General features: G+C 41.7%; 1 protein-coding gene across 5 annotated transcripts in view; it reads left to right on the top strand.

Annotated features, from left to right (window-relative positions):
• Nucleotides 1-13216, top strand: part of jmjd1cb (jumonji domain containing 1Cb) — a 180195-nt gene that overhangs the window by 146685 nt on the left and 20294 nt on the right. For all 5 annotated transcript variants that reach the window (XM_017310811.2, XM_017310810.2, XM_008438211.3 and 2 more), the window contains 5 exons: nt 2340-3294; nt 3414-3575; nt 4453-4625; nt 4929-5091; nt 6955-9322. In XM_017310811.2, the coding sequence (XP_017166300.1) occupies nt 2340-3294; nt 3414-3575; nt 4453-4625; nt 4929-5091; nt 6955-9322 (3821 nt within the window). The remainder of the gene's footprint in view (nt 1-2339; nt 3295-3413; nt 3576-4452; nt 4626-4928; nt 5092-6954; nt 9323-13216) is intronic.

Raw genomic sequence — 13216 nt, 5'->3', positions numbered from 1 at the left:
GGTTGCTTGGATCTTAGTTTGCACCAGGGGTGAAAGTAAGGGGGCACGGCAGGGTACTGCGTACCCCTAAAATATTTAGCGGGGGTACGCAGTACCTGCAAGAGAGGAGCGGCTGTCTGCTGTAAAAAAAAATGAATGGGTTCACTGTGCAGCCGTGAGTGCACCCACTAATCAGCAGTGACTGATTAGTTTTTCAAGAACAATCTTAACTTAATCAGTTAATAAATAGCTTTTTTTCTGATTTCATATTGTTTCTGAACTGTTCGTGCTTTACGAATAGGTGCAATACATCGATCACGGAAGGTTTTGAGTCAATCTCGGCTTTAGGAGACAAACTCAACGCAGCCAGGACGCTGAGAGCAGCATGTCCTCCTCTGACTGCCATAAAACGTTCGTAACTTTATTAAAGAACAACAACAAAAAAATCAACAAAACATGTTCAAATTAATGACCCAACAGCAATAATAATCTCAGTAATTATTGTTTCAACAAGGAGTTGCGCAATTCTGTTCTCATCCGCTGTAGTTTCTGAACGTTCAATAAACGACAAACTTGGACTAATGACCTCGTTCTTTGTGAGGATACGTCATTTACAACAAACATCAAACACGGTAAATATGTTTCATTAAGAGTTTAACAAACAATTGGCTTCTACCGTGATAATTATGGGAAATTAAATTAATTGTCTAATATAAAAAAAATAGTTTGGTGCTGTCGGGCTCACAGTCTGAGAGGCTTTTCCTCTATCAAACTATTTTTTTTGCCTCTTATGTAGTGGAAATATTGATGTTGATGAGACTTTCTCCAAAATGATAACCTTTTTCAACCTTTATAGCGCCACTCCACTCAAATGACAGTGAAATAAAATCCAGTCCAACATCTGGTTTGATGTGATTCCTCTGGAACCCGTTGGAGGAAAAATATCCCAACTTCAGAAGATAAGCTTTAACCTAACAGAGCTCTGTGGTTCCTCCTATCGGTATGAGAGTCAGGGTGAGGAGGCGCCATGTTAGGAAGAGAAGTGGAAGCTGCAGGATCTTCAGAACAAACAGGTCATGATGCTAGGCTACTGATTATCCCTCTGTCTGGACACAGGATCAATATAACCAGTTTAAAAGCTAAAATGAATGGTTATAAGCCAGACATGGAAAGCTGGGATGCACTCCATGCCATGATGTTCATAATTTAGGTCTCATGGCATCTCAAGGTGTCAACATTGCAGCCAGTGGGCTGAAGGAAATACAGCTTTATTTTGTAGCAATTAAACGGATACCCAGCTTTTATCGCTTCACAAAAAAATTCATCAGCACAGAAACTCCAAAGCACACAAAGAAGCTATATATATATATATATATATATATATATATATATATATATATATATATATATATATATATATATATATATATATATTTTTTTTTTTGGTCATAGTACCCCCAAGAATTTAAAACTACTTTCATCCGTGGTTTGCAAGGTCAACAAGTGACAAGTAATTAAGTCGATGTACTTTGTTTCTGTACTTCACATATAAATACTGTACTTCAGTATTTATTTTTCTGACAACTTTTTTACTTTTACTCCCTACATTTCAAGAGAAACATTTGCATTTTCTATTCCTTACATTATTGCAATAATGTAAGGAATTATTCATTATATAATCAATATGATGTAAAAGTTGGAGAAACAGGAAAATGTATCATACGGACAGAAATCATGTCGTCTTCAAAGAACATCAAACAGAACCAAAGCTCCAAAATGCAGCCAGCTGCCCAGGCATGAGCTCTGTGCAGTTCAAACTAAATTCTCCTGTTTGAAGAAAAACTAGTCTGCACCTGTAATATTTTATCAAATTTTTTATGTATAAATAAGTTTTTTATTGAATTTATCTTCTCTATACCAACAAAGCTAAGGCTATGAGTAAAAGAAGAGAACTTCTTGATGCCTAAAACTTTTTTTAGTCTGATCAAGTCATTTTGTATCATTAAAAGTGAAAATGTCGGGTTTTTTCTACCCAAGTAAACTTCAAAAGCTGGAGTTTTTTTTTTTTTTTTTTTACTTGGTTCAAAAGAGAAGAGTCTTTTTTACAAAATATATTTTTCTAAGAAGTAAAAATTTTTGATCCAGGTTCAGATACACACACTGGGCCTGCTGTAAAACAATTATTTTAGTAATTGACTAACGTATTGATTATTCTGTCGGCAGAATGATGTGTGTCTGTTTCTTTCTAGTGGTTAAAACATCACTGTTTGGGGAGTATGTTTGGCTCTCGCATGTTGTTTTCCTTTTGTTGAAGAAATTAGCAGATTTGTTAGAGTTTCTTTTGTCCTGTGTGTTTCCAGGCCGGTCTCATCCATAGCTGAAACTACGCCCCTGGTGGACAAGGAGAAAACTGTTGTTTCTCCTCATCAGCTTCATCATCAGCAACAGCAGCTGCATGAGCAGCAACACACACAACAAATGCAACAATACACAGCTGTCCACCATGGAGTTCCTCTTTCTCTATCTGAGGGTTCCAGTAAACCTCCACAGCAGCAACCCCCCCTCCACAAGACCCTCATCCCCACCCTGGACTCGGCCAAATCCAAAGTGAGCCCCAGCCACACATCCAGTCCTGTTCAGAAACCCCAGCCCCCCAGCAGCTCTCACAACCAGTCATATCCCAACCCGAACCCAGCGGACCCTCTTAAAGCTAAATCCCACCCGGGCCTCCTGGACATCTCCAAACCCAAAGCAAACACTTCTCCTGAGGTCAGTAAGGATAAAATCCTGAGGTACTCCGACTCTTCCCCAAGCGCTCGCTTGCCCATCAAGGTGGACTTAGTGGAGCCTCCACGCTCTGGTTTCAAGCCAGTGGGGTTGCGGTCAGAAGCTGGTGGAGTCAGTGCGAGCGGCAGCACAAAGAGTCCGCTGATCATCGACAAGAACGAAACCTTCACTGTTTACAGGGACCCAGCATTAGTTCGCTCGGATGCAGATAACTCTGTCACTCCATCTAACTCCTCCAACCATGTGGCAGCCTATCTGCATCCCCACCTGCACCCCTTGCACCCACCCTCTCCACACTCCCCTTGCCTAACATCTGCATCCCATCCCCATGGCGCCTCCCACCTCCTCGCCCCTCCTCATTCCTCACCCCTCCCTCATCCACACCTCCTGCCCCCTGGAATGCTTCCAGCTATGCATCCCCCCCCAGGCTCTCTGTTTGCAGGACACCCTCGGCTGGACTCCCCAGGCAGTCTCAGCCATCTTGCCCTTCCTCACCCAGCAGCCACACATCAGCAGCAGTTCTTGCAGGTGGGTCCTCATACAGGAACCACAATAATACCGCCATTGTTTTAAACTCATCCTTTTCTTTTTTATTCTAAATTGTTGCATTGATGAAAGGATACACTAAACCTTCTCTCTCTTTTCAGGGTCATGGTGGAGCAGCAGGTCTTAGTTTGTTCCCCATCATATGGCCTTACCCTAATGGAACGCCACCTCCATACCCCCCAGGACTCAGCCTCCCACCAACTGCTAAATGGGTGCACTCTGAAAATCCCATCACTGTGAATTCTGAGGCGTCTCTAATTAGGGTAGGTGTAATGCTCGGAGTTCAGGGGTTTTAAAGCACATCTAGCTTGTATTTCATTGGGATTGAGCTACTATTGCTGTCTAAAGAGATAGATAGATAGATAGATAGATAGATAGATAGATAGATAGATAGATAGATAGATAGATAGATAGATAGATAGATAGATAGATAGATAGATAGATAGATAGATAGATAGATAGATAGATAGATAGATAGATAGATAGATAGATAGATACTTTATTTATCCCTATGGGATTTACCCTCAGGGAAATTGTAGTTCAGTCTCCCACACAGCACTGAATGCACTGCTATCAGACAGAAACAACCAATCAGAGCCAGGATATGCGGGGCTTAGAGCTGTCAACCTTGTGTACATCGTGCTAAATGTGCTAATGGCAGAGTGACAACGTATAGGAAAACAGTTTTTATTTTTGTTGTTTAACCGCCGTCATCGGTGGCTATGCTAAATAGAATTAGCATTCGTGGCAGGCTATGATGCAGTGACCCACCTGTAGCTCAGCAGAAAGCAAAGGGGAGGGTTTGAGCATAAGAGTGATTGACAGCGCTAAGACCCTCCTTCTGACTCTGATTGGTTGTTTTTGACTGAGCGGTGTATTTCTGCACTTAGTACAGGGAGAAGGCAGAGGAGCATGATTTTTTTTTTCACATTTATTTCTCTTATATTGTAGTCATGACATAACTAACAAATATGTAAAAAACATTTTTTATAAATGTTGCATACTATGACTTTAAACAGAAATGTTTGATTGTCGTTTTCTTTAAGTTTTAGTGTAATTGTATTTATTTTGTTCTTGCTGTAGCCATTTACCAGTGATGGTAAAGTGTTTTCCTGTCTGGGTTTTGCTTGTCCTGTGCAGAACACTGCCAGTCCATGGCTGCATCAGGCTGCTGGTAGTTCCACTGACGGTCTCGGTTTACTGAACCACATTCCAGTCAGACCAGCCAGCGCTGATGCTCACCGCCCCTCTGCTAAGATCAGCACGCATACCAACCCATCAATGTCTAAGACTGCCATGGATGTTCATAAAGAGTAAGACAATAAATATTTAACGTTATTTTCCAAAATATAGTCTTAAAGGAGACTAATTAAGAGTGATATATGTGTTGTGTTAAAACCCAGAATAGCTTGTCTAAAACCTTCTATTCTTAACAAAACTTCTCAAAACCTTGGCTATCATAGTTCTATATTTCTAGTGGTTAATCTATTTTCAAAATGGAGCATTAAGGATACATAAACCTCTATTGCTTATCTAACCACCATTAACATGTTGTTTTATGAGGAGATTTCAGGCAAAAGCATCTGCTTTAACTTGTTTGTACCGTCTGTGTGCAGAGATGTGGACAAAAAGGGTTTTGTGGATCCCGTCAGGAATTTAACATTTGCTCAAATAAAACCAGACCACACAGACAGAAGTCGTACCCCAACAGGAAAAGATGTCCATCTGCACCGCCTTTACCTGGATCCGCACAGCAAAGCCCGCCTGACAAATACACAGGTATGTAGCTGCACTGTGGCAGCTTGTGCAGTCAAAGTGCACAAGTGCATCATCAATGATGATTTCTTTACAAAGCCATCATCACTAAAGGCTTTCTAAATAACAGAGACATGGACTCAAGTTATGTGAGTTTGAATCTAGTCAGACTCTAGTTACAGATTTAATGGCTTTAGATTCGACTTGATGGACTCGACTTGGACTTGAGGCATTTTAATTGAAAATGAAGGTGTGTGCACAAAGTTGTAAAAATGACTCTAAAAAAAATTCTGGACGGTTTTACCCAAACAACATCTAGGCTACTAGCAATGCAGTATAACTTTTCATTATATTGTTAAGGTTCTTTCAGTAACATTTTAAATCCAATGAGAAGCAATATCTCAGGACCAGTCAATGGTTGCCAGACTGGAGATAGTGACACGCGTGTCTCTAGCAGCTGGATCAGAATTGTTTAAGAGAGGCCAGAGCTGCCGTAGCTGGGCAGGTATTATGTTGGTGTTGGGTCCAGGTCAACATGTTTTTAGATAGAGGGCAACCTTTCATGTCTTCCCTAAATTCATAATAAACAGGAGGGGGCGGGATTCTGAATAAAAATGAGCTTCACATCTAGCATATGAATTTGCCTGATAAAGTAAAATACATTTGTGTTGAGAGGTACTACTGCCACTTAAACTTTTCTTGAATCAGTCATTTTCTTTTTTAGGAAAATCTCCAGATCTCACACAAGAGAGCACAATTCTATATCATTTAATCGTTATCTACAAATTACAGGGTGATTCAAAAGAAAAGGATTTCAGTCTGGAAATTATGTAGGTTAAAAATATAATGAACATCTTACATACTTTAGACATTTGACATAATAGTTAACTGGAGTAGTCGGACTCAAATAAGGCCATTTGCTTCAAGACCAACATACTCAGAGCAGTAATTAAACCAAAACTATACAAATAATTTACGTTTTGCATTTAGGATTAAAAAAGTAAAAATGTTGTATTCAGAACTCTTCAAATAGCAGTTTTATCTTGACCTGGTTCATATTCTGTTGTAAAAATAATCTCCTATTAAGCATCTTTTGTTATATTTCAAAACATGAAAAGGAAAAGCTGTGATTTAAGAAAAAAAAAGATTAGAACACATAGGAGACTTGCTGCTTCAAATCAGCCGAACCTGTTTAACCAAGAGGAAATGTTCACAGCATTGCTTTAAACATTTCAGTTAAGATTTGTTAAAAGCTCCTCGTCAGGACATATTCACAGTTTTGTTCATCAGTCACCACTGCTTTCTTTGTTACTGCACAAGCTAACAGTGTGAGGACATTCACCGCTGAATGCTGTGCATGTTTTTGATGGTAAACAGACAGACTTTACAGATGTGAATAAAAACAAAAGCATTTAGCATTTTTTCCATTAAAATAGCTTAATAATGTAATTATAAATCTTGCATTTTGTGATTTTAACATTCTATATTTTTATTTTAAAAAATGGAAGAAAATAATTTATTGTAGGTCTGAAGACTCTCTCAGGTACAGCAGGAATTTCAAACTTATTTTCAGTGCAGGTCACATTCAGATCATAAGTTGTGGCAGAATGTATAAATAAAACTAAAGTACCTATAAAACATTTTAAAAATATTATAGCTTTCACTTCAGACATAAAGGCCCATTAAAAGTTGTGATAAACTTAATGAGAAAATTTCAGAAGGCAAAAACCAAAAAAAAGCACAAAGAATAATAAATGTAGAATATAAAATGGTTTGAATTAATGAATGGGTCTTTTAATGTAATTTTGACCACCTTAATGTTGTTGGATAAAATTATTTTAATACAATTTTGTGATTTCTGACAATATGTGGATTTTCAATTTTCAGGAAGTATTTCATGCTGCAGACCGGACCATTAAATACAAGGAGGAGAATCGTCAAATACTGAAGGAGAGCATTGAGGTTGCGCCTTTCACTGCTAAGATTCTGCGGCCCTCTGACCCCGGGCTGGACAGGAGCAAAGAGCCAGCATTCCCTGTCCGGATACCAGCTCTTGCCTCTTCAAGTCCAAAGACCAGTCATGCTCACCCCCACGTCATCCAGCCAGAAAAAAGCAGCTACTACACCACAATCTCAAACAGCGTTGTGAATGAGCCTCCAAGGCTGTATCCCTCCAAGGAGCAAAGTTCTTACTATGACAAAGTAGTGGGGGTCAGCATTGGGGCGACTGTGCAAAGCCAGGGAAGTCAGTCTTTGGTTAGTTACAGCTCCAAAGCTTCTCTCTCCAAGCCTCCTCCTCTTATAAAGCACCAACCAGAGGGAGGAGAGGGTTTAGCAGGGAAAATTACTGAGCAGCTCAGCCAGCAGGCCACTCTTATTCCTCATCAACATTTGACGAGCATGGATAGGAAGGATCGCCACAGTCCTGCCGCCTCCAACACCACCTCCACGTCGTCCTCCTTGTCCTTGGTTTCCAACCATCATCAGCATCAGCAACACCAGCTCAGGGCAATGCCATCTCTGTACCGAGCTCCTGTCTACCATCCACCCACACAGCTGTCCTTGGAGCGCAAAGAGACAGCAGAGCGAGAGAAGGAGAGGGACAAAGCGGGCTATGGTGGACGTCTGTCACCCCCGACCCTCACACCCATCCAGCCGGTCAGCTTACCAACAGCTGGAACCAAAACATCAGCAGAGCAACAGAAGCCTCCCACGCTGGTGCCAGAACTCAGGGATGTCAAAGTCCATGGAATCGGTGCTGCTGTCACCTCAGTGGCCTCCACTATCAGTGGGGATGTTATGACAGATGGATGGCATGGTAGAGATCTGATTCAAGAAAGAGGAAGTGTGTTCTGTAGAGACACAGATGTGTTGAGGGGTAAGCCTCAAGCAGCAATGGCCTCCGTCATTGTACGTCCAACTACGTCAGTTAGGTATGAAAGTCCAGTTGGTGCTAACAAATCTGGTGCTACATTGCGTAGGGAAGTTTCTATGTCCTACCCTTCAAGGCTCCCAGGGGAATGTCCGCATATGAGGGAGGCTGCTCAAGAAGCTGGAGGAGGCAGAGTTATTCAAGTCAACGCAAATACGGACGACGTTTCTGTTCCGTATAAAGTCACCTCCATGCAAAGCTATCAGGGACCTGTAGGTGTCAGCACTACAAACTCTATGTGCAGGTCCCCTGTTGTGTTCTCACCAGCTGTTGATGTTCAGAATAAACCACCAAAATCAGGATATTCAGCCGAGTTTGGAAACCTTAAACGTGTTGGAGGCTGGCTGCCCAGCCTCTCAGGAGAAGGTGTTGACTCACACTCCATATCACCAGGACTGTCTTTGCCTCTGACTAATTCAGTAGCAACAGCCCTACTTGCTCAAAGCAACACTTCATCTTCTAGTCCCATTACCGCCTCTAATCAGCCTAACTTGTCCTCTTTTGTACATCTCAAAAAGCACAAGGCTGCCTTGGCTGCAGCCCAGTCTAAGACCAACCTCCCTGCTGGTCCTGCATCAATGCCGACTGGAAACACTTCATCGATTGTGGATCCAGTTGAAAAGACACCCAGTCACAGCTCCACCCCTCCACCCTGTTCTAGCGGAGTCTCCTCAGGTGAGATTAGTAACACCAGCTGTGCAGCTGGTAGCACAACACCAGGCACGTCCAGTCCGTTACCTAATGGCCAGTCCTCCGGATCGACCTCACTGGGTTCAGCACAGCCCAGTAACTACCACAAGCTGAAGAAAGCCTGGTTAACACGACACTCTGAGGAGGACAAGACTTCTACGACGGCCTCCTCTAGCACGAAAGCAGAGAAGCTGCTCACCACCACAACCAGCATGTGCAACACTACGGCCATGTCAGATATGATCAAGCCCTGTACAGTCAATCTCAGTGCCTCCACGTCCAGTGAGGTGGACATGAACAAAGACTTTGGAAGCAAAAGTGAACGAAACCTAGAGGGGAAGAATGCTGGATCAACAGGTGGAGGTGGAGAGGAAAAGAAATCCAGTCATCTCTCAAGGCGAGGGTTCAAACGCTCTTATGACTCTGGGTCAGAAAGTGGCGGAGACGACTCTGACACAAGTGAAAGCAAGATGGAGGGCAGAGCAAAGCGCCAGTCTAAACCAACCTATAAGAAGAAGCAGAATGACATGGCCAAAAGGAAAGGAGACCATGAGAAGGACGATGAGGATGTGAAGCCCAACGGTATCTTTCGATCAGCTCGTGAGAAGACCAAGCTTAAACTGGCAAGCAGCAGTAAGTCCTGTACTGTTAATGTTTGAAACAGTGTTCTCCCCTGACTAGTGTTGTTCTTCAAATGTAAAAAATGATGCAAAACACTGAAGGTTTTAAAGTAGAGGTGCACCGATTGCAGTTTTCCTGCTGATCACAGCTTACCAATCTAATCGACCTGCCGATTCTGATTTTGGCCGATACCATTATTTTTTGTCTAAAATGTTGCTAAATATATAGCAGGAAGTTACTGCGTTGGCAACAGTGGGGTGACTGTTAACTAGAAACATGCAGACATGACCTGGTGAGGTGGTCTATGTTTTCGCATCCACCTGAATAATGTGTAGTTGCGCCACTGATTCTGAGTCATTTCTGTGTAAATCCATCCGTCACGTCCAGGACTAATGACTTGTAGGGCTGAATAAATAAATCCAGGGTTTCCCCCTGGCGGTCTGCCATGCTTTACTAGCCCCGCCGCCAGGCTAAGCGTTGCTTGTTTACGTTTCTAGAAGAAAAAAAATAATATAGCCTATTTTTAAAAAATATTTCATATATATATATATATATATATGAAATATTTTTTTATTATTATTATTTTGTATTTTTTTTTAAGTCGGACTGCAAGTGTGCGACAGACTGGCGACCTGTCCAGAGTGAACCCCGCCTCTTGCCCGGAACGTTAGCTGGAGATAGGCACCCGCACCCCTCCCGACCCCACTAGGAACAAAGGTGTAAAGAAAATGGATGGATGGATGGATGGACTGCAAGCGTCTCTTTTGCTCTTAGCATTTCACTAGCAGAGCAGATTTATTCCTAAAGGATAGGTTTATAATAGATAGGTTTATAATTGCATTTAAACCCGACAGCGCGGACTAATCTGGCCAGGCTGCCGCTGCTTTACCTCAGCGGGATCGCGCGCGTCTCCTTTCACTCAAACTAGACACAGGCTGACCTGTATGGATATTTACATAAACCTACTATGAGGAATTATGATCCTTTGGAGAACTCTAGGTAAGAGTTTAAAACCCACCGTGTTAGCTCTGGTTGAGCAGCTCTATGTGAACCGCAGAAATAACTTGTAGCGAATTCAGAGTGGTGAGAATCATTTATCTTTGTAAACGAACAATTATATACGGCGTTTGCATCTCAACACGCTGCCCAGCCTGTGGCTCTGTGTCTGTCTTCCCTGTAAAGTTTATGTCTGTGGTCCCGGTTGGCCGGAGAGTTTGTGTATAACGAGCAGCGCTAACCTCATCATGCAGGTTCAGCCCGGTGAGGAGCTTTCGCGCTCTCCTTGGAGTCACACCTCATGCTGATTTTATATTATTTTATTATTATTTTTATTATTATTTTTTGAGTTACACGATGCATCAAACCATATCAAATGCGTTGTCTACTTAGAGTTAATACGCGCGGCCGCACGGAGATCTGAGAAACTCGTCCCATAAACTCGGCCAACCAAAATAGTTTCTGTGACCATTAAAAACCTCAACAGACACGAAATGAAAGAGTTACTAAAACCACATTAGCAGCATTGAATTATATCTCCCGTTTGTTGCGCATCTCTGCGCAGTGCAGCGGATTACCTCATCATGCAGGGCCGGTCCAAGGCTGTATGAGGTGTTGAGCAGACTTTGACTTAGGGGCCCCTCTTACTGCCAAAACATCAGCACCTCTAACAACTTTTGTGTTAGATTTAGTGAAATATGGCAGAAGGGAGTAGTTTAATTGGCCATGCTAAAAAGCAATGAGTTATAATCGCAGTTTACTAATTTGTATTTGTAAATTCAAAGATTAAACTCACAGCAACAGATTGTTGCTATGGTAACAAAACAATCTAACTATAAATATTGTTCTTTGAAGTTTTACAAAGTAAACTTGCCAGCTCCTTAAAATCTTGCATCTAAATGTTAAACAATTTAAAATATTTAAATTTATGTATGCCTAAACAATTGAATCAAATTTAACAGCATTGATAATCTCAATAAACGTTACATTTATGCATCTGTGGTCTGTTTTAAAAATATTAGTGTTTATGGGGCCCCTGAAGCCTTGGGGGCCTGATGGAGCCACTGACTTAATTTGGATTAAACAGAAGTGCAAATTTGTTGTTTTTAGACTAGTTGTGGGTTTAAATAGCATTTCACTGGAGATGTTTTCCCGTAACATATAATTACACAGTAATACTTTTACATTTCCTGTCAACTTAATATCTTTTAATACAAAAACATGGATCTCCTCGACGCCCCGACCACCGGGCTTAGCAAGTTTTCTGGGGGAAACTCAGTAAATCGATAAATATAAATATATATCTATATTTTCCGCCCTCAGAGTATTGATTTTTCATCTGCGAAGATCGATCCGCTAAACCATAGGGGTCCATGGCCTTATACCTCTTTTTAACTCTAGTTTGTTACGGCGTAGCAGCACGACTCCGCCTCCCTCAGTCTCACTTTCAACTTGAGCTCAAAGTGCACATTATAAGCTACACACCAGTTTTTAAATTGTGTTAACAGGCCAAGTATAACCGGAGTTATGCTAAAATTAGTAAACCATATTTTTCCGAATGTCAGAGAAAAGTCAAAAGCGCCGCCATTCCCCGGCTTTTCCGATTATGTGAGAGGGAATGAGAACAAAACGTCCAAACGTACAAAACGAAACGAAACATTAGATTCCTGTGTTTTTGGAAATGTAAAATCTTCAATAAATAACCACGGGCTGTATTTTGTTGCTGAGAAACGAAGTAAAGTTGCGCAAGTAACCGTTAAAGAGAAGCGGAACGGAGTAGCGGCGCGAACGGAGCAGCTGCAAAAGCAGTGAGATCGCGAAATTAATGCAAATTTCGACTGGTAGCATTCTCTTTGTAATTAGTTTTTAGCTTAGCGGTTTCTCTTCTGTATATAAAGGACTACCTGAAGAATGAACATGGGTTGATAACATCCGAAGCGGGCGCGCAGCGGCGCTGTGTTTTGAGCAGGAATACGAAGAGGAAAAAAACCCCAGCCGGAATCCGTGGCGCAGTGAGGATTTCCATGATAACAATGGCTGATCGATTATTATTAGCAACAGACAAAGAGTATCAGAGACTGAGAGAACTATGAGATCCTGGCAGTCTGAGAGGCAGCTACTCAGAGATCCAAGCAGGGGAATAGCGGCGCTGCGTAGCTGCAGGGAGTCGATCACTACGGGGTGAGGCGGAGCCACTACTTTAGCAGTTAGAAGAAAGCAGCTTACAGCCACGACTAACTCCGGGAGCCAAGGTAGAAAAGCATTTTTCCCCATAGTCCAAAAGACTGCATTTGTGGCTGCATTTTTACTCCAAAATGCAGCCACAGTGTCCAAAAGAAAAAACATAAGTGCAATAATTTGCATATTGAGAGTCTACAGAGGCTGATAATCTCCTCACTCTGCTCCTGGATTACCGTTTAAACTTTTGAGTTTTATGTCAAATCCACATGAATTAAATGACAGAAATTAATTCTCTCACTGCATCTTTGGTTTATTTTGTCCAGCTGCAGACTGTCCAATCAGAGTCGGGTATTGTGTAGTTGGTGCTTTTAATCAGCTTTTATAGAGGAATCTAAAGGTGCTAAACTCATGAAATAAGAAAATATACACAAACTCCATTCTCTCTGCTGATAGACAAACAAACAGGAAGACATTTAATGCACATCTGCGGATTCACACATTACATTTTCATTGTCTTATTTTCATCGTCAGAATCCAAAATGTCTTGTCTCTTACTTCTGACATCGAGTTCTTATACTATTCCAGCCCTACTGTTGTGTATTGGAGAGCTTCTGACCAATGGCGTTACTGAACCTCGCTTCTGGCTCCGTCTCAACCTGGATGTGTGTTGGAAGTTCCGATAATTCTGGGGCTGACCTCCTGAAAGTTAAATCTGCTCCATCAGAAGAC

The sequence above is a fragment of the Poecilia reticulata genome, chromosome 19 (genome assembly GCF_904066995.2).
Source record: "Poecilia reticulata chromosome 19, P_reticulata-male-v2, whole genome shotgun sequence".
Classification (NCBI taxonomy): domain Eukaryota; kingdom Metazoa; phylum Chordata; class Actinopteri; order Cyprinodontiformes; family Poeciliidae; genus Poecilia; species Poecilia reticulata.
Note: the sequence above shows the minus strand (reverse complement) of the source record. Positions and strands in the feature narration are given on the sequence as shown.